Raw genomic sequence first — 22195 nt, 5'->3', positions numbered from 1 at the left:
ATCTCTATTGTCCCTTGTGGCTCCCACACCTTTATTATCCTAAGTACATGTATGAAAACATGAATTGGTGTGAATATACTTTGTATACAATCAGAGATATGAAAAATTGTGCTCTTTATGTGTAATAAGAATTATAATGCATTCTGCTGTCATATAGAAATAAAAAATTAATTAAAAATCACACATAAAAATTATTCTTTTATAAATTACTTGGGTAGCAATTGGTTTCCTATTGAACCTTGAATGATACATTAATTTTATTTTGTCTTTAGTTCATGAGTTATTTATTTATTTATTTTCATATATTTTTAAGTTGTAGTTGGACACATTTATTTATTTATTTATTTGGTGCCCAGGATCACTCCCAGTGCCTCACACATGCTAGACGAGCACTCTACCTCTGAGCCACAAACTCAGCCCCTCATGATTTATTTATAAGTGTCTTTTGGAGTTTCCAAATATGAGTATTTAAAATTTTATTCTTTTTAGAAAAATTTTGTTTTGAGGCAGAATTTCATTATGTAACCAGACCTGCCTTGAACTTACAATTCTCTTTCCTCAGCTTCCCAAAGCAGCTAGAATTACAGGTGCACATCACCACTCTTGGCCTAAAGTTATAATTATTAGTATTTTTTGCTTTTTTGGGGGGTACTGGGGATTGAACTCAGGGGCACCCAATCACTGAGCCACATCCCCAGTCCTATTTTTTGTATTTTATTTACAGATAGGTCTCATTGCATTGCTTAGTACCTCACTGTTGCTGAGGCTGGCTTTGAACCCTCAGTCTTCCTGCCTCAGCCCACCCCAAGCTGGTGGGATTATACGCATGTGCCATTGCACTTCATTAATTTTTTTAAACTTTTTTATTTTTATTTTTGTAGTGCTAGTGATTGAACCCAGGACCTTGTATATGCCAGGCAGGCACTCTACCACTGAGCCACATCCCCAGTCCTAAAGTTATTCTTTTAAAAAACTAATTTCTAATCACTTCTTGGCCTTTTGGCTAAGATCAAATGTATTATCTGTTCTTATCAGCTTAATATCTGATACATACTCTATCAGACAACAATATTTTAAGTTGATTTTTGGAAATAGGAGAGGGAATAGAAGCTTACTCTATGAACTCCACACATGGACCTAGTATTATAGTGTCTCCAGGAAAGGCACACCCCCTTTGGAGGAATAGAAAAATAAACTAATTTCTAATTTAATTGATTTGTATTTAGAGAATATGTTCTATACTCTAATGATTATTTTACATTCTTGAGACTTCCTTTGTGGCCTTTACATGATCAAATTTTATTATGCTTTATGGGTGCTTGAATAGAATGAGTGTGTTCCATATGTTTATTTACTTTTGTCAGAGAACAACGGTGTGCATGATTGTACATTTGTCACATTTTTCCTTCTTCATTTATTTATATGCAGTGCTGAGAATCTAACTCAGTGCCTCACAGAAAGTGCTCTACCACTGAGCCACAACCCCAGCCTTGTCACATTTCTTCTTTATAGTTCCAACTTCCCAATTTTTTCTTTTCTTTCTTTCCTCCATCCTTTATTTTACTTATTTATATTTTGCAGCATTGGGAATTGAATCCAGGCTTTATGAATGCCAGGCAAATGCTCTACCACTGAGTTATATCCCCAGTCCTTTCATTTCTTATTTTGAAACAGGTCTTACCGAGTTACACAGGCAGGCCTTGAACTTGTAATCCTCCTGCCTCAGCACAATTTGGGAGTCTTAAAACAAAATCCTGGTGCAACTGGATGTAATAATGCAAATAGTAACTGATGTGTAGCTTTGGGACAATTGCCTTATGTCACTGAAAACTTTAATTTTCCCATTATTCAATGTATAATACTTTTGCATTTTAATTTGTTTTCTGAGGACAATCTATTTTTTTTTAAACACATTTCCAGCCGGGTGAGGTGGTACATGCCTGTAATCCTAGCAGTTTAGGAGGCTGAGACAGGAGGACTGCAGTTCAAAGTCAGCCTCAGCAAAAGTCAGGTGCTAAGCAACTCAGTGAGACCCTGTCTCTAAATAAAATACAAATTAGGGCTGAGGATGTGGCTTAGTGGCCAAGTGTTCCTGAATTCAATCCCTGGTACCTACTCCCCCGCCAAAAAATTTTTCCCATGATTTTAGGGATGCACTTAAGTATATTTTTTTGTGATTCTAAAGACCTTTCATATTCTTCAATGACCCAAAGAAAATTTTCAAAGTTGTGTTCTTAATTTTCTGCCTTGTTTTCTTTTACTTTATTTAAAAATATCTAGGAATCTCTTCCCTGGACTCGAGAATGCTACTATCTTTATCACTTTTTTTTTTTTTTTTTTGCAAGAGGAATCTAAAAATCACATCACTAATTAGTTTGTCCATCTGATGGAGATATAGTAGTAAATGTGCTTCGTTTTTGTAGTCAGTGGTGTTACACCATTTTATTTGAAACCTGATTTTGCATGGTTGGTCACAGTGACCGAGCCTTGAGGATTCAGGGTTTTAGAAAGGAAACGACACACTATTTCTTGGCCCTGGTCTCCTTGCTTCCACTTTTTTCCTTCTGGACTCAAGGTTACTCCTGCCTGAGCCTCCGTAGTAACCGTGACTACAGGTGGCGCTGCCTTCACTTGGTTATTTAATTTTTCCTAATACACCTTTACCCTTAGGATGTGGCAATTATCAGGATGACTCATGTCCGGGTGGGGGTAGAAGAAAGGAGGCTGGAACTAAACTGAATTTCTTTAACTTTATTCTCAAAATGGGAGATTATCAGATTTGAGGGCATCCCACTCAAACTTGTTTTTAAAATATTTAAAATTATGCAAGTAACATACAAATCTTTTTTGGCTTAAAAATAAAGGAGAAAAAAACATGAACTCAAAGAACCCTTTCGCCATCTCCTCTATCATTTAAATGAAACCATTATCAGCGTTTTGAAGGCTTTTTCCAGTGTCCTTTCTGTATATTTTCTTTGTACACGACGCCTCCTCATTTTATACGTGAGGAAACTAAGTAAGACTCTAAGGAGTGACATGTGTTGACAAATTTACTGAAGAAAAGCAGACTGGTTAATCGTTTATTACAAGCCCACTAGGTGTCAGACCTGCGCCCAGTGCTTTCTTGATAAGAAGGGTTCCGGTGTTTCACTTCTGAATGGGTCGCCGCACGAGGTTTGGCTAAAGCCATTAATTTTGAGGTTGGAGAGCGAGTATAGGAGTGGTTTCAGGGTGAGGAAATAAGATTTGTATTTTGATGGGAGATGCAGGAAATTTAGCAGAGTGCAGCGGAGTTGCAAAAAAGGAAAAAAAAATACATATATATCTTTACGGACAGTTGGGTTCATTAGTAAAGATGGTGAAGCTGAGACGCAAAAAATCTATTACCTGCGGAAACTGGTGCTTCCTTTGAAAACTGGGAATTAACACTGAGTCTGTAAGGTTGGCCTCCGAAATAAAAAAAGGATGCGGCGAGCAGGCAGCAACCCAGCAGCCAACCCAAAAGCCGAAAGCGCTCCGGCGCGGGGAAAGTGCGCCTGCGCGGGCAGTCGCGACGGGGGCGAGAGGGGCGGAGCATGGGGGCGGTCAGTGAGCCTGCGCAAACCGCGCGGCGAGGTGGGGGAGGGCGGTCCGTGTGTGTCTGTGTTGTTGTTCGGCGGCGGCGGCGGCGGTGGCGGCGGTAAGATGGCTGCCCACGGGGGCTCCGCAGCTTCCTCGGCGCTGAAGGGGTTAATTCAGCAGTTCACCGCCATCACCGGTAAGAGACGCGGTTACCGGAAGGTGGAGAGTGGGGTCCGGGGCGGGCGGCGGGGCTGACCCTGGCTTCCACTTACCTTCGTGCATTGCTCCCTCGGGCTTTACCCATAGCTCGCGTCCTCCCTCCTGAGCAAGAGGCGACGACGACGTCGGGGTCTCGGGTTCAGGCGGGCGACAGCACCCCCCCCCCGCGCTCCCCAGTTCCTCGTTTTCGGGCTCCTAGCGATTTGGAGGGAGATCCCCACGCCCCCTGCCAGCCCAGACCGGGGGTTGGGCCGAGCCCGCCGGTCCCCGCCGGCCCGCGGACCTGGGGGCGGGAGGAGTGGGGGGCCGCACCCGGGCCACCGCCCTCCTTCTCCTTCATCACCTCTTGTGTGTGCAGCCCACAGACAAGGGGGTGCAGTGCATCCTCTCCCTCCTTCTGCCTTTTTCCCCTGGCCAGGTCATTCTCACTCCGGTCCCTTGCCTGCCCTCCCCTTTCTGGGCCCCTCGGAGCCTTCGCGGTGGCCCTGGCGTGTTCGGCCCTCCGGTTTTAACGGCGAGACCGGTGGGTTCGGCAGCGCCTTTACACATCCACGGGGGGACAAGCCGCCAGAAACTGGGGGTGTTGAGGAGTACATAAGGGACTGAGGCTTTAAGAGAATAAAGAGGGGAAACCCCCCAGGCTTAATAGGGGAAGGTCTGGAGAAATCCTGGGTGGCGTTTCCCACCTCCCCATAATAAAATATGTCATAAAGACCGAGACGATGGCGCCTCAGCCTCCTGCTGATAAAATAGGGATGGCGACGGAAACTTCTTTGAGAGAAATCTGTTTCTGGGTGTCAGTATCCCCGCAAACCTTAGGCCTAGGTTTTTCTTTCCCTTTGGACCCCTGCGAAGGGCACACGCAGATCCTCTTACCGCCTGGAGGAAAGGCCCTAAGCCATTCTATGAATTCTCTGTCTTGTTTCTCTCTGATGGTGCTGAACTTTTTTTGCATGAGTTATTAGAGGGCGGAGCAAATGATGAAGTTCTCTGTGGAGTGATTTGAGAGAAGAGTACTCCATGTGCCTGAGTTTAATTTTGCCGTTCTAGTTTGTCATTTCGGAAGGAGGTCAGAATGTTAGTTCCCTCTCTTAGCAGAGTCTATGCTTCTCTGGTAGTAATTTGTTAAATACCGAGACTATTTCCACTGTTAATGGTCTTAGAACTTGACATGCAAGATCTGGTTAAGTAAAATTGTACGTTATTTTATTCATAAGGTTCTATGCAAGTTGCTGTTTTGTAATTAAAGCTAGTTTTAATTTTTGTTCTGCAACTATATATTCAATGTATTGTTATCTGTCTTGTGGCATGAAATATGACAAGAAGGTTGGCAAAGTAAAATTGGGACGAGGAGTGAAATGATAACTTCTCACAACATTTTGAAATCTTATAATTGGATTATTGTATTTAAGATGTAGATTTCCCAATGTCTGACCAAATCATTGTTACTGAAGAAAACTACAAAATTATTTTATATATAACTAATATTACTGTGTTGTTTATTTAGAACAGTCTTTGTAGTGAATCACATAGAGAAGGGAATATCTGTTTCTTCTGTGTATGGTATTGGACCGGTAGAATTGAACCCAGGACCTGGCAAATTAATTAAACCCTGTGTCACTGAACTACATCCTCAGCACTTTTAAATTTTATTTTTGAGTCAGGTTCTTGCTCAGTTGTCCAGACTGGCTTGGGACTTTCTATCCTCTTTCCTCCTAAGTAGGGGGATTACAGGCGTGTGCCACCATGCCCAGCTTCTTTATTTACGTTTCCTGGAGATGGTTTGAGATGCCATTTATTAATTTCAGTTTCTTTCTTTTTTTTTTAAATACTTATATTTTAGTTGTAGTTGGACACAATACCTTTGTTTATTTTTATGTGGTGCTGAGAATGGAACCCAGGGCCTTGCACGTGCTAGGCAAGCGCTGTACTGCTAAGCCACAACCTCAGCCCTAATTTCAGTTTCTTATGCAAAATACTACCCTTCAGAAATTCAGATTGTTTTATCCCACATTATTTCTTCTTAGTCTTTTTTTTTTTTAAAGAGAGAGTGAGAGAGGAGAGAGAGAGAGAGAGAAAGAGAGAGAATTTTTTTTAAATATTTATTTATTTTTTTTTAGTTCTCGGTGGACACAACATCTTTGTTGGTATGTGGTGCTGAGGATTGAACCCGGGCCGCACGCATGCCAGACGAGCGCGCTACCGCTGAGCCACATTCCCAGCCCCACATTATTTCTTCTTATGAAATATTTTTTTTAAGATAACATACAAAAACTAAAGTGTGGTGGGAAAAATAGACTCACTTAATTGCTTTGATTCTATTTCTGTCTGTAAGTCTACAAGCTTGTTTCCTGTCCACTGGCCTTTGTATTGCTGGGTTAAGTTGAAGTCTTTCAGTAGACTGTAGTTATCTGAAAGTCTACAGAAGGGAAATTTTTCTAGACTGTTTTTGATGAGAATTTATTTCTTTTCTTTGATGGGAATTTGAACCCAGGGCCTCAACACATGCTAAGCACCAGCTCTAACTCAGATCTACACTCTCAGCCCTCCAAAGGTGAACATATCTTTTTCGGGGGTGGGGAGTTTGACTCCAGTACCTTAGGATGCTAAAAGTGTGCTCTGCCTTTGAGCAGCATCTCTAGTGGTGTTGTAAATTTCTATTGATTTGGATTCTTTTTTTAAGTTGTGAATGGACGTGGTATCTTATTTATTTTTATGTGGTGCTGAGGATTGAACCCAGGGCCTCATGCGTGCAAGGCAAGAGGCAAGCGCTCTACCACTGAGTTACATCCCCAGCCCTGGGATTGTTTTTATAACATAGTGATTAACCATTAGAAATACATGATTAAGGTAGGCAGGGTAGTATACAACTTAGTTCCAACTACTTGAAAGGCTGAGGCAGGAGGATCACTTGAGTACTGAAATTGAAGGCCAGCCTGGGCAGCATAGTAAGACCCTATGTCAAAATACATATACATAACATATAATCCCTCTGAACCTTTTTCATGTATTTTAAGAAGAAAATTTTGTGGGTAGGCATGGTGTGGATGCCTGTAATCTCAGTAACTTGTGAGGCTGAGGCAGGAGGATCTCAGGTTCAAAGCCAGCAACTTAGTCAGGTTCTAAGCAACATAGTGAGACCCTGACACAAAATTAAAAAAGGGATGGGGATGTGGCTCAGTGGTTAATTGCCCTGGGTTCAATCCCTATTACAAAAAGAAAAAAGAGAAAAAGGAATTTTGGATTTTTCTCCCAAAAGATCAGTTCTCCTACATACGTTTTAAATTGTAGTGTTTGTGAATAATAAATATGAACCATTAATAAAAATGAATTGGTATTTATTGCTGGATGAATTAGACTGACCTTAAGAGCTTATACTCTAATTTCTTTTTTTTTTTATTTTTTTATTTTTTTTTTCTTTTTTTAAAGAGAGAGAATTTTTAATATTTATTTTTTAGTTCTCGGCAGACACAACATCTTTGTTGGTATGTGGTGCTGAGGATCGAACCCGGGCCGCACGCATGCCAAGCGAGCGCGCTACCGCTTGAGCCACATCCCCAGCCCATTATACTCTAATTTCAAAAAGGTTTTTTGAGGTTCAGTATTCTGGTAAAAGCAAATGAGTTCTTCAAAATTGTGATTTTTTTTTTTTAATAGAAAGCGAAATTGAAAGATTTTTTCATAAATCTTATTTCTCACTAGATAGAAACAAGTCTCTATAAAATAATATGGTGAGGTGGGATGCTGTGGCCATGCCTGTAATCCCAGCAGCTCCAGAGGCTGAGGCAGGAGGATCCCAAGTTCAAAGCCAGCCTCAGCATTTAAGGAGGCACTTATGAATTCACTGAGACCTTGTCTCTAAATTTTAAAAAAGGGTGGGGGCTGGGGATATTGCTCAGTGGTTAAGCACCCCTGGGTTTAATCCTCAGTCAAAAATAGTAATGATAATAATAATATGGTGAATAATAAAGTAACAGCTGATTTTTTAAAATAAAAGATATATAACAATATGAAATAATTTTGAAAAAGGGAAGAACCTAATCTTTCATTCTCACAATAGCAATATTACCTATTTTACACATTGACTTCCAATTCTGGTTTCCATGCTTATTATTTTCATTGAGATTCATAGTATTCAAAATATAGAATTCTGAAATTTTCACTTAACATTATATCATAAACACTTTTCCATAAAAGATCACACTGATAAGCAAGTGGTAAAGGGAATGATGTTCTTAGATGCCTTCAGAGTTATCTAAAACTACATACAAAAACTGGTGCTGTTACTTTGTAGTCGAATGACATCTTAACAATATTACATACTTTGATCTCCAGTGATATTCATTATATGTGGCTTTGGATGATTGTCATTTGGTTTTCAGAAGTCATATCAATTCTCACAGCATGAAGAAAGAATATGCTGCTGGATCTGTTTCAGAAGAACAGTTTTTTTTAACATTTTTTTTTTAGTTTTAGTTGGACACGATATCTTTATTTTATTTATTCATTTTTGTGTGGTGCTGGGGATTGAACCTTGCTCGTGCTAGGGGAGCGCTCTACTGCTGAGCCATAACCCTAGCCCAGAAGAGCAGTTTTTAAAAATGTTTTGAATCATGGCAATTTCTCAACATCAACTTTGGGCTGACATTCAGCCCTACATATACAAAATATAAAATGTATAATCAGAATAATTAATGGAATGAGAGTGAGGGATGCATAGACACTGTTATTTATTGCTGGAGGTAAAAATAACTAACAATCAGAAGGTAAGACAAATGTGAGAATAGAAAGTAGAGGCTGGGAAGAATATAAGATGTTAATAGGATAAAATTTCATAGAATTTTGTACATAGTAGGCATTCATATACTTCATGAAATTACAGAATCTCATTTGTAGAAGAGACCTCAGTTTAACCTTTTCTAAAGTAATTGAATGAATGGATTTTTAAAAATTAGAAACTAGGTAGTATTTGGCTTTGTGGCCAATTTCCATTCCTGTTGTTTAGTATGTTTTTCTTGGGCTAATATTAAAATGGATTTGACTTCTCTGTAACAGTAAGGTGTTCACATGTCTTATAGATTTTTTTTAATTAAAAAATTGTTTTAGATGTTGACGGACCTTTATTTTATTCATTTACTTATATGCAGTGCTGAGAATTGAATCCAGTGCCACCATATGCTAGGCAAGCACTCTACTGCTGAGCCACAACCCCAGCCCAAGTTTTGTAGGTTTTAAAGGAAAACTCTTGGAATTTTAAGAACCATTTCAAAAGGTGATTATGCAGTTTGAGAAAAATGTTAAAGGAGATAAATTTTTTCTTTTTGGTACCAGGGATAAAACTCAGGGGCACTTAACCACTGAACCATGTCCCCAGTCCTTTTTTTGTATTTTATTCAGAGACAGGTTCTTACTGAATTGCTTAACACCTCTGTAAATTGCTGAGGCTGGCTTTGAACTCCCCAAACTCCTACTTCAGTCTCCCAAGCTGCTGGGATTACAGCATGCGCCACCATGCCTAGGGAGATGTTTTTGAGCTGTAAATAGATTCTTACTTAAGCATTCAGTATTTATTGGTAGACTATTATATGACAGACATGGTTACAACCAAGTGTAAAACATAGTGTTATGATCAAAAAGCTTAAAGGTTAATGGGAATATAGATACATAAGTAGACACAGTAATACAGTGAATGAATAGTAAGAAGCTAATATGGGAACACAAAAGAGGGGGATCAAGAAAGATTTCCTTAGTCAGATATAGTGTGACATAACTATAATCCCAACTACTCAGGAGGCTGAGGCAGCAGGATCACAAGTTAGGCTAGCCTGGAGAGCTTAGTGAGATCCTGTCCCAGTGTAAAAAATACAAAGGCTAGGGATATAGCTCAATGGTAGAGCACCCCTGGGTGCAATCCTTAGTACTGGGGGAAAAAATATCAGGCTTCCTAAAAGAAATAGGATTTGCTTTGTTTTTGGTAAAACAAAAACTCAGGGACGCTCAACCAGTGAGCCACACACCTATAACCTAAATAGTTTTTAGTTTGATGTTTTTTTTTTCTAGAATGTCTTAAATGGAATCATAGGATGTAACCTTTTGAATCTGGTTTCTTCCACTTAGCACATTTCATTTAAGATTCATTCACATTTTGTGGTATCAGTAGTTTCTCTCCTATTATTGGTGAATAGTATAACATTTTATGGTTATTTATTTGGTACTGGGGATTGAACCCAGAGGCACTTCATCACTGGGCTGCATCCCCAGTTCTTTTTATTTTTTAAGAAGTTGTCTCACTAAGTGACTGAGGGCTTTGCTTAATTGCTGAGACTAGCCTTGAAATTTGGAATCATCCTGCCTCAGCCTCCTGAATCTCTGGATTTAGGTGTGCAACACCATACCTGGCTATTATATGGTTATATTAACTTTGTTTTATCCATCCATCAAATTAAACACACTTGTATTGTTGCTAGTTTTTTGGAAATTATACATAAATTATACATATACATAATAAGAAACTGCCAAATTGTTTTTTGGAGTCAGCCATACCATTTTGCATTCCCTGGGCAGTGTAGAAGAGTATCAGTTGTTCTGCATTCTTGCCTGCACTTGGTATCTTAGGGTATCTTTTTTTTTTTAAACCATTTTATTAAGCGTGTTATAGAATCTCGTGGTTTTAATTTGGATTTCCTTAAGAGCTATTGCTTTGGGGCATTTTTTCATATGATAACTTACCATCTATTAATCTTCAACTTTAATTTTTTTTTTTTGTAATTGTAGATGGACAGCATGCCTATATTTTATTTGTTTATTTTTATGTGGTGCTGAGGATTGAACCCAGTGCTTCTCACACATGCGAGGCAAGTGCTCTCCACTGAACTACGGCCCCAGCCTTCAATCTTCAACTTTTAATTATTAGGTTCAGCCGACATAAAGTTACTCCATAAGATTGCTATCAAAGTTTGCAAATACTTCCACTGGGATTTCTGTTTTTTGTTTTGTCATATACCAGGGAGAGGAGCTCCACTCTTTGGGTAGCACTGGTCCAGGTAATGGCAGAACAGGGACCAGAACTTTTGTGCCTTTGTTCCCAGGCTTATGCATTTTCTACTATGTTACTACTTCCCAATCTCAGTAGTTTTGTAGTTTTTTAAAAAATATTTTGTTAGTTATTGATGGATCTTTATTTTATTCATTTATTCATACGCAGTGCTAAGAATTGAATCCCACTGCCTCACACATGCTAGGCACATGTGCTACCACTGAGCTACAACCCTTGCTAGGTAGTTTGTTTTTGATCCAGTGAATATTTGCTTTTTAAATCTAACCTCTAACTTGAGCATGTCATTTCCCTGTACTTATAAATTTAGTGTTTTGCGTATATATTAATTTTTTTCTATTCTTGAAAACTTAAAAGCTTGCTAATTAAAGATCAATGAAGTTAAGGTTTCCACATATTTCTTACAGTTGTTACTCCCTTTCCTTTGTAGGTAGTTTAGTTTACTCTGTTATTATTGTTGGGGGAAATACAGAACAAGAAAGTAACTCCTTTGTGTCCCTTTCATTTCTATAAAGGAATTTAAAAAAATAAATCTGTGACTGCTACACTTTGCTTCCTTGATTGTAGTTAAGAGACATCCTCCTTTGACACTAACAGTAATGTAGTGAATAAGCATAAGGAACTATTAAAGTTTGGACTATACTGTCTCTTGACTCTTCCATGCAGCTGTGTTGGAGACAGGGACCACATCATAGATTTGGGACTGTTTCCTGTATCTAGCCATTAATGGAGAAAAGGGTGTAAAGGAGACAACAGCAAGGAAATGGCCACTCATAAATTGTGTGCCATAAGCTGAGTTAAATATGCCATTTGGTACCATTAGTAAGCTTAAAATAGATGGAAGAAAGAAAACTAAGGGATAAATAAAGAGATACATGTGGTGACTCACAGTATAGTGGGATTCCTGCCATAGATTATAGATTACTGAGTGAAATTAAGCTGTCCTGCTATTACCTATAAATTGGGAACTCAAAATAAGCTCATTTTCACAAGTTTAAGTCTGCAAACTTGCTTTATTAGGCTCTCCTTAAAATGTGTACTTTAATGATAAAATAGAAATCTAAATTCTTGGGCTGGGGATGTGGCTCAAGCGGTAGCGCGCTCGCCTAGCGTGCGTGCGGCCCGGGTTCGATCCTCAGCACCACATACAAACGAAGATGTGTCCGCCGAGAACTAAGAAAAAATAAATAAATGTTAAAATTCTCTCTCTCTCTCTCTCTGTCCCCCTCTCTCTCTCACTCTCTCTTTTAAAAAAAATAAAAAAAATAAATTCTTCATTCTGTTTATTTTTGTGGTCTAGGGATTAAACTCAGGACTTTATATTTGCTAGGCAAGTGCTTTACCATTGAACCAAAGCCTCAGAAGTCCAAATTCTTTATAACTGACCCATTACATTGTTATTACTGGGACAGGGAGTATAACTTATTGGTAGAGCACCTGGCAAGGCCCTGGGTTTGATCTCCAACCCTCCCCAACCCTCCAAATATTATCACCTTTGAGTATATAGGTAAAATTTGCCTTTAAGACTTCTAGACAGGGCTGCTGTTGTAGCTCAGTGGTAGAGCGCTTGCCTAGCACATGTGAGGCACTGGGTTCGATCCTCAGTGCCACATAAAAATAAATAAAGGTATTGTGTATGTCTACAACTTAAAAAAAAAAGACTTCTAGACATTAAGAACTACTGTACAGGAGCCTTTAATTATATTTTGGTTTTCTTCTGTTTCTAAAACAATACACTAAGATGCCCAACAACTGTTAGACTATGAATGACTGATTATGCCAGAACAGATGATAAGATGGTTTCTCTTTAAGAAATGGTATACTTTGCTATATGAGCTTCTTTTCCAACACTGCCTTTCCTTAGTCTTGCCAAAGCTTAGCATATGTTTTCTTTAAAAAAAAAAAAAATCTTCAGCAGGGTCTAATGGCCTTTAGTCCCAGCTCCTAGGGAGACTGAGGTTGGAAGATCAAACCCCAGGCCTGGAGCATGATAGACAAGTGTTCTACCCCAGAGCCACATCCGTAGCCCAACCCTTAGTATCTCTTAAAGATGAAAATTCTGTCAGATTGTCAACAGAGATATGATGGAGCCATCTCTCATCTCTCAAGATGTGCTGCAGATTGCATAGGTTCTAGCATTACATGGTTAAAGGAAAATTATGGTTAAGATGGCATAATGGTCTCTCCTCATCTTAATTTTGGACCCTGAGTATTGATACTCTGTGCCCCAAAATATCACAATTGTTATTTTGTTGCAGTTTTGTTATTTTTTTAATATCTTAAAATCATTCCCTGTGAGAATCCCTCTTTTAATAAATTCTATTTTGATATTTGGTTCTACAGACCTTTACTTGTTATCCAGTTTTCTGCTGTTTTAGTCTGTCATACTGGAGTGGTTTTTAGTTGATATAGATTTCTTTGGTTCAGATCCCTTTCATGTATCATTTTATCCGTAACATTCACTTTTTAATATTCCCCTCCCTCCGGCCCCAGTAGTAGAGGTTGAGCTCAGGGGTGCAGTTGCAGAGATTATAAGCATGGGCCACTGTGTCCAGCTGGGTTTTTTTTTTTTGTTGTTGTTGTTGTTGTTCATTTGTGTTATTTTAATGAGTGTTTAACATGAATGAAACACAGGTTCATAGCATCAGATGAGTAAGAAAAATTTAAAAAATTCCGCTATCTTACTTTGTTTACTATCTGACAAAATGTGGTGCTCCATAAGCTACATGTATATATTCACATTTTATACCTAAAATGTGATGTTTTTCATTTGTTGTTTAGGTGTAGCTTGTGTACCATATAACCTTGGACAGTCTATATTTATTACGAGCTTATTAATGCTTTGTCAATTAAGAGTTTTGCTGGGTTCTTTCATTATCAGTTTTTCTTAATCTCTACAAGTTCTTTATGAAGTTGGTGATTACCCATTTTATAACTGAGGAATCTCAGGACTAGAGAAACTAGTAATTTGCTCAAAGTCACATAGCTAGTCAAAGACAGAACTAGGATTTAAACTCAGGTTTATGTAAGCAGTTTCCAGGCTCTTTAATACCTATACTGTACTCTTTAAACTGTGTTCAGAAGGTATTATTACTAGGCACAGGACTGGACAGAAGCAAAATTTTGTTGTTTTAACTGCTAGGTACTCAAGTGTCTTTTTGATGCCCTAAGTTAATCCTTTGTGGCACTTAATTTAGGTGTTACCTCTTCCAAAGGCACTTGAGATGCTAAAGCTACTTTAAGCTATTTAAATTTCTTCTTCAAATCCATATTCTCTATATATCAAACCCTAATTCATTATTACTAGCTTTTAGGAAGGAGCAGTATGATTGGATTAAGTCACATAGTGAAATGATATATATATATATTTTTTTTAATTTATTTTTTAGGTGTAGGTGGACACAACACAATGCCTTTATTTTTATGTGGTGCTGAGAATCGAACCTGGGTCCTGCTGGTGCTAGGCGAGCACTCTACTGCTGAGCCACAATCCCGGCCTGATTGATACATTTTTAACTCTTCAATAAGTGCTTGTATTTTAAACAAAACATTTATCCTAGTTAATGTCTTAATTGGCAATATTTTAAGGAACATAATAAAGTGAAGAAAAAGGCAGTTAAGGAAGGCTTTTGAAATAGATCAAATGGTTGACAGGTCAATTTGCCTGAAGATTAGCTTAACAAGTTCCCAATTTTCCTAGTATCATTTCACTTCGATAGCACTGGCATTGGAGTTTAGGTAGGAGGAGGGTGGCAGAAAGGGTGACAGTGACAGTTTTTATGCATTGGTCGTTTTTATTGAATTTTTTATCAACAAATAAATTTCAAAATGAGAGCAAACAGTATTAAATGTTATTATAGCAGTGCCATCAGCATGTTCTTTGTGCATTTTGTGGTGCTTTAGTGCTGTGTGATCACTTAGACAAGAGCCAAAATAGTATAAATGAGCCAGTCAGTCATCTAAAAGAGTTAAGAATCTGAAGATACTATGAGAAACTGGTTTTAAGAGTTCGTGGTAGGAAGATGTTAATGCTTCATCTCTCTGCTAGAACAGATAGCCAGAGTAGTCTACTTTCAGAAATGTTTTAACTTTCAGAAGCTGCTGTGCAGCTAAGTAAATTAAAGTGGCAGAGTACAGTAGTCCCTAAACTTTTTTTTTTTTTGAGGGGGGGCGGTACTGGGGATTGAACCAAGTGCTTTACCACTGAGCCACATTCCCAGCTCTTTTATTTTTTATTTGAGACAGGGTCTCACTAAATTGCTTAGGGCCTTGTTAAGTTGCTGAGGCTGGCCTCCTGCCCCAGCCTCCTAGATTGCTGGGATTGTAGGGGTGAGCTACTACACCAGGCTAGACACTGGACTTTTAGGTTAGCATTTAAGAAGTACAACATAGTATAATTGGAGACGTTGTTAAAAACATTAGGAAAGCACTGAAACAAAGCCTTACATTTTATGAGTAAGGATATGGGAAGCACATAAATCTTGAGATTGCTTATCAAAATTGTGCTGTCTGCCCCTAAGAATTTGTATTTAATTACCTAACATAGGTTGGCTAATGGGATATTAGAACTCTTTTTTAAAGATATTCATTTATTTTTAATTTTAGGTAGACACAATATCTTTATTTTACATTTATGTGGTGCTGAGGATCGAACCCAGTGCCTTATACATGCTAGGCGAGCACTCTACCGCTGAACTACAACCCCAGCCCCGGGATATTAGAACTCTTTTTCCTCAGAAAGTTTATGGTTTTGTTTTAAGATTTCTCTTTCCTTCTTCCTTCTCCCTCCTCCATCCCTCCCTACCTTCCCTCCTTTTCCTGGAGATCAAACCCAGTGTCTCAAACAAAGCTAAGCATAATCTCTGCCATTGTGCCCAGATAAGAGATTTCATTTTGTACAGTGTTTTCTGAAGGTGAGAATGTAAATTTGTTCATACTACAACTTGAGAACTTTTGTTTTTGGCCAGTCCAGTGAGTTTTTAGTTTGTAAGATAGAAGAGCTAGCAGAGACAAGAATAGAGATTAAGACACCAAAAGAAGGTATATAACCATTCCTGTACCTACTTTAGGGTGAGGTGAGGAGGTGGGGGAAGGTCCAGAACTTAACAGAAAGCTGGGTATTTTGTACGTTGTCAGGAAAAATGAGGGGAATTGTTTGACTGATACCACTATCCAAATCATGCAGTTAATGGCTTTGTGAAGTACTACCAAGGGACCTACCTAGTTCAAGTAGACTGTTGTGGCTAGAGGATACAGTATAGACTTAAGAGCAGAGGGATATAAAATAGGAGAGGTAAATAAAGGTCAGATTTTGTATGCAATTTAAGAGAGATTAACTTTTCTAATTAGCAATGTAGAACTGTTAAAGTAGGGGAGACAGTCAAACTTTTAGTTATTTTGTAGTGTAGAAAATATATCAGTGAAGAGTATGACCAAGAGCAGTTACGTGCAGTAGTTCTTGAAAGGTGTAAGACTGTTCTTGAAATAGATGTTAGACTGTAGCAATGTGCAAAGAGAAGAGGTTGGGTAGGAGTGGTATTAATTAGGTGAAACTTCAGAATTTATTGGTCGACTAATGACACGTTCACATTTAAGGGAGAGAGAAGAAAGTTTCTCAAATTGAATAATATATGAACACTTTTGAAGGAAAAATCTCCTTGGTTCTGTGTAGCTTAAATTATCACATGTGCCCACATGTAAGAGATCCCAAATATGTGTTTAGTGTTTTTGTTTTTCCTCTGTTCTCACACAGTAGTCAATACAGAAGACTTCTCTTTGTGAACAGTGTGAGGATTTCTCCTTATCAGCAAGCAATCAGTTTTATAGCTGCCTGCATCAGGCTTGTCTTCTAATTCAGTTCTGACACTTTAAATACCTGGAGACAGTGTTAGATCCCACAAGTTGAGGCTCAGTCCCCAAGACTGTCCTGTCTTCTTTGGATGCCAGTTGCAAGCCCAGGTTGTTTTTACCTATCTGCTTTTGACTGACTATATATATGCCCCCCTTTTCTGATTGAATTAATTTGTCCCAGCAGCTGACAGAATGCAAACACTTACCTTTCCCACTAAAGGATTATTTCAAAGGGTTCAGATAAAGAGATGCGTAAGAAGTGGTATGGGTGTGGAACTTCTAAGCCCTCTCTGTATACACCACCCTCCAGGTATCTCACTTATTTGGCTATGCAGAATGTCTCTGAACCCTGTCTTCTGTTTTTTGTTTTTTTAAATGGAGACTTCATTACATATGTGTGATTAAGTCCTTGATAAGTGAGGGTCATTTTAACTTTCAGTCCTTCCTTCCCTGGAGGTTTGACGGGATTCTCAGTCCTCTATCACACCTTGATCTTTGGGGTAAGCAGCCCCCATCCTGAAGCTACCTTGGGGTTGCCAGCCATTAGCTAGATCAGTTGCATATCAAAAGACCCTCATCACCAAAGATTCCAAGAACTTTAGAAATTTTATTCCAGAAAAGAGATAGAAGACCAAATATAAGTATATATAATTGTTTGTTATTGTTTATTTAAACTTTGGGTTTTTAATCCCAGAAGAAAACAATGGAAGAAAAAGAGATTTGATCTCCTGGGAAGAGTCTCTGGGACTCAGGTCATTCTATTCCTTCTTTTCCTTGAAGATCCTTTAGAGATCCTCCTTTGCAGGATGGGCGAATATGTCCTTCTGCAGGTTTGATAGCTATCCAGGAGAAAAATATTCTAATTCTCCAATCCTGTCACATGGCGTGTCGTGCCACCATTGTTTGAAGAAGGAAGGAGAGCTGAATGTCAAGTCAGGCTGAGGCAGGGGGATCATCCACTCACTCAGGCAACCTAGAGAATCCTTGCCTTTAAACAAGCAAGCAAAAAGAGAGGTTCCCACAGCAAATAAAGTAAGGAAAGGAAAGCAAGCAACATCTCCCACCCCCATTAAAAAAGAATCAAAAGGAAAAGGAAAGACAGTGGAGAGGAAAAGAGCCATTCATCTATCAGCTACAAGGGATTGTAGCTAGTTCAAGACATCCCAAATATATTTTTAACAAATTAAATGTATTTCTTCAATTCCCCCCCCAAAAAATGATGTTTTTTTAAATTTTTGTTTTCTATTCAAGATACTCAACAAAATTTACCGTTTTAAGTATTTTAAGTGTAAATTTCAGTGGTATTAAATACATTAACAATGTGAAGTTATCACTACTGTCCATCTCCATAACTATTTCTGTTGTAAAACTAAAACTCAATACCAGTTAAACAAAAAATTTCCATTCTTCATCCCCCTTCCCCTAACCCTTGGCAACTGCCATTCTACTTCTTGTCTCTCTAATTTTGACTGCTCTTAAGTACCTCATATAAGGAATCAGTATTTGTCTTTGTGCAACTGCTTATTTCACTTAGCATAATGTCCTCAAAGTTCATCTGTGTTGTAGCATGTCAGAATTGTATAGACTGCATTTTACTTATCCATTCATCTGTCAGTGGACAGTTGGGTTGCTTCCATTTTAGCTACTAGGAATAATGGTGCTTGAAAGTAGATATACAAGGTGGTGCACTCTTGTAATCCCAGCAGTTTGGCAGGCAGAGGCAGGAGGATGGCAAGTTCAAAGCCAGTCTCCACAACTTAGTGAGGCCCTTGCCGCAGTCCGGCTGCAGCAAAATAATGGGGGGGGGGGGAGAATGAGCAACTTGTGTACATTGATACAGCAGGAGTGGGAGCCATTTATTGTAGGACAGGAGGGGTATATATACATTGCACACAGCTTATCTTAATTAACATAAACTAGATACAGCAGTCAACCAATAAGGAATCTCCACACTTAATGGCTCACTGGCGTTACTTCACAAAACAATCCCTCTGGCAGAAAGCCAGGCGCCATCTTGACTTGTTTACAGACCCTAACAGGCCCTCAGTAACTAAAGACCTTGTCTCAAAATACAAAATAAAGAGGGCTGGAGATGTGGCTAAGTGGGTAAGCATCCTTGGGTTCAATCCCTGATATCAAAAAGAAATAAAAATGGTGAAGAGAGTGGGGGGGGGGAGAAAATACAAATATTTGAGAGATCTTGCTTTTGGTTCTTTTGGGTATATCCCTAGAGATTAAACTTTTAGACATATGGTAATTTTACTTTAAAATTTTTTTAGGTGCTGACATAGTGTTTTTCATGATGACAGTACCATTTTACAGCCCAACAGTATTACACTAAGATTCTGGGTTTTTTTTTACAACCTCCCCACGCTCTTTGTTTTCTTTGATAGTAACCATCCTAGTGGGTGTGAGGTGGTACCAAAAAAGGTTTGGGGACAACCTAAGTATGTACATTTCTAAGACTAAAGTGAAATGATTAGATGCTTTTGGGGGGGTAATATGTTATTTATTGATTTAACATTAAATTGCACAGTATTGTATATTGGTGCTTTTTTCCACTCAAGTTTCATGAAATAAATGTATTCTTTTTCTATTTTCATTTACATCTTAGGTTTATGACTTTATCATTTACCTGAAAAGTTGTAGCTATTCAGTATCACCTGACAATTTTTGGAGCATGCTGTTTTTTACTTGTCTTTACATTGTTTGAGATATAACCACTTAAAAATTTGTATGTGATGCTTTTACTGAAAATTTTGTCTTAAGCCTATTTATCCCAAGTGCCCGTTTGCTATTTGTTATTTTCATGTAACTATATTGCTTTATGAGTTTAATTTAAATCATAAATATATTTACAAAATATATGCATATAAATTTAAGTACAAAATTTAAGATGTAGAAAGATTACCAGTGGTTCTGGCTCCTCTTTCCCCTACGTTACCAGTGCATAAGCAGGGATCCCCAGGGTGTCCTGGCCCAGGTTCTTGGTATCCTGAAAAAAGACTTGAGAGAAGTGAGACATTGGCAAGAAAAAGCAAAGGTTTATTGAAAGTGAAATTTCAATAAACTCTGGGTGAGTATAGTGGACCAAGCTACATAGTAGCTCAAGGCCGTATCCTACACAGTGGGGCTTGCTTTTATTAAGCTGTGCTAGTGTGTTAGGTGGATAGAGGTCCCTAAGGGGTAGTAAGCTCTCTTCTACTTTTTTTATCCCTTACCCATGCCGTGACTCACACCTAACACTGATATATTATGTCTCGAGCTAAAACACTATGAGTAGCTCTGAGTGAATTAGACGTTGATCATACATAAGCACAAACATAAAGCTAGGTGCTGGGTATACAAGCACAAGAAAACCATTTCTTGTGTTTAAGAAGCTTCTACTTTGTCAGAGAAACCAGAAAGTAAACCAGCATTTACTGATTAGCAGTACATCATTGATATACTACAACAGTATAGGGTTGGGAACCAGGAGGTATTTTAGCACATACATTGACAAGTAACACTTCTGGTGCTTCTCAGAATGGGCCTGAATGGGGAAAGGGCATTCCAAGCATGTAGCTTAAGTTTGACTATAGTAAAATTGTATAGGATAGAGAAAAGGAAGGCAATGCTAGAGAAATAAGCTGAGATCTCATCATAAAGCACTTTCCAGATCATAAAGACTTTGGAATTTATACTGTGTCAGGAGAGAACCATTAAGGAATTTTAAAACAGGGTGTGTGGCAGGTAGATGATAGAACCATACTTGTTTTTTGGAATACATGTTGGCAGCAAGGTGGAAGATAGAATGATGATCAGTTTGGATCCTGTTGGTAATCAAGTATGAAGTGTTAAGGACTTGATCTAAACCCATATTTGTAGTAGTAAATTGAAAATAAATGAGAGGTACAGGAGTAGAGTCAGCACTTCAATTTCTCACAGCAAGGCTAAAGGGCTGGCAAGAGGCTCAAAATGAAGTGTAATTGGAATTGCAGATAGTAGCTTTAATACAAGCCTTCACCTTGGTGGAATCTGCCCAAATTGAATGATTTTGAATTTCCTTTTTTATAGCTAAATAGGGCACAAGAAGCAAAGTTTAGGACCTTCCAAAGGAAAAGAATTTAAATGATCACTCCTCTTCATGAAGCTGAGATTTTAATGTTTCACCCATGCTGGGGTGAGGGTGCATTTATAGGGACAGATATATCTAATAAGGGTTGTTGGATGATAACATTTTCCATGTGGTCTTGGAAAGCTTCCAAATCAAGAATATATTTAAAGTGTTTGCGTGTTTAGTAGTACTACCTGTTGGGACTTTGCAAAGTCTATGAAATCCTCTTAGGAGGGATTTCAACCCAGTATTCAAAAATCTTCAGATTAAAATTCCAAGGCACACAAGATCAGTTTAAAAAAAAATCACAAATCTTGAAGAAACCATGGCACACAGTAAAAACCAGGAGAAACAGAAAGACATTGACCCATAGAGACTGCAGAAATTTTATATTGTGTCTCAATAATAACAATATTTGTTTGATTAATATGCTTGAAGAAATGAAAGCTTGAATGGAAAAATTAAGGTTTTCTGAAACATGACCAAGTAGATAAGGAAATAGAAATAGAACTTATAAAAGATTAAATTGAATTAAATAGATAGATTGGCACAGCTAAAAGAGAGAATGTGAAATGGTAGATAGCTTTTGTAGTTAGTAACCATGAATGCAGCATAGAATGATAAAGAGACAATAACTATATGAAAGAAAGATTGAGTGAAGAGTTCTAATAATTTAATTGGCATTCTAGAAGAAAATATGGTTTGAGGGGTAAGGCAATAGTCAATTAAGTGACTGAATAATTTTTTTTTTGGAGCTTTATCAATACATGTTTATTCTCCTGCTTGCTCCTAAATCGCTCACAGATGACTGAAGAATTTTTAGAATTGATAAAAGATAATCCATAAGTGGTGGAAATCCACTGAATCCCAAGGAGTATAAATAAAATTAGTCCCAACAAATCAGAGTGAAAGACAGGAAACAGGTCACAGTCACAGAAATCTTAAAAATGGCTATTTCCTTTAGTCTGACAGCTGATTTCCCATTAGGAACAACAGAAGCCAGAGGACATTGGAATGTTGTTTTCAGTGTACTTAGCTGTCAGCTTTGCAGTGATATACCTTGTAAAGCCATCTTTCAGGAATGACAGTAAAATAGATATTTTCAGACAAAAACTTAGAAGAGCATCTACTACCAACAGAAAGAAATTCTAAGGGACATGATTGAGATAAAGAAAAATCCCAAATGGAAAATCTGATACTTTATAGTGGCCACAATATATTAAATCAAATGGATGTTCTAAATTACATTCTGTTATCGGATATTTATGTTGTTTCCAATTTTTCATTTTTAACTGAAGCTACTCTGGACATATATAGACAAGTTTATGCATATACATTTTCCATAGATTTAATTTTTTTGACTAGATGTCCATATTACACTACTAAGTCAAAAAAGGAGTATTTGATCATTAGTA

The 22195-nt window shown here is 38.1% G+C and overlaps 1 protein-coding gene and 1 non-coding gene across 2 annotated transcripts in view; both read left to right on the top strand.

Moving 5' to 3' along the window:
* Positions 1-983: 983 nt before the first annotated feature.
* Positions 984-1174, top strand: LOC113188258 (U2 spliceosomal RNA). Its single transcript, XR_003301519.1, has one exon. It is a non-coding gene; the product is annotated as a U2 spliceosomal RNA (small nuclear RNA).
* Positions 1175-3646: 2472 nt separating this feature from the next.
* Positions 3647-22195, top strand: part of Ubxn7 (UBX domain protein 7) — a 53703-nt gene continuing 35154 nt past the window's right edge. Inside the window, exon 1 of the mRNA XM_026395857.2 lies at positions 3647-3757. Within this exon, the coding sequence (XP_026251642.1) occupies positions 3685-3757 (73 nt within the window). The 5' untranslated portion in view covers positions 3647-3684. The remainder of the gene's footprint in view (positions 3758-22195) is intronic.

The sequence above is a fragment of the Urocitellus parryii genome, chromosome 2 (genome assembly GCF_045843805.1).
Source record: "Urocitellus parryii isolate mUroPar1 chromosome 2, mUroPar1.hap1, whole genome shotgun sequence".
Lineage (NCBI taxonomy): Eukaryota > Metazoa > Chordata > Mammalia > Rodentia > Sciuridae > Urocitellus > Urocitellus parryii.
Note: the sequence above shows the minus strand (reverse complement) of the source record. Positions and strands in the feature narration are given on the sequence as shown.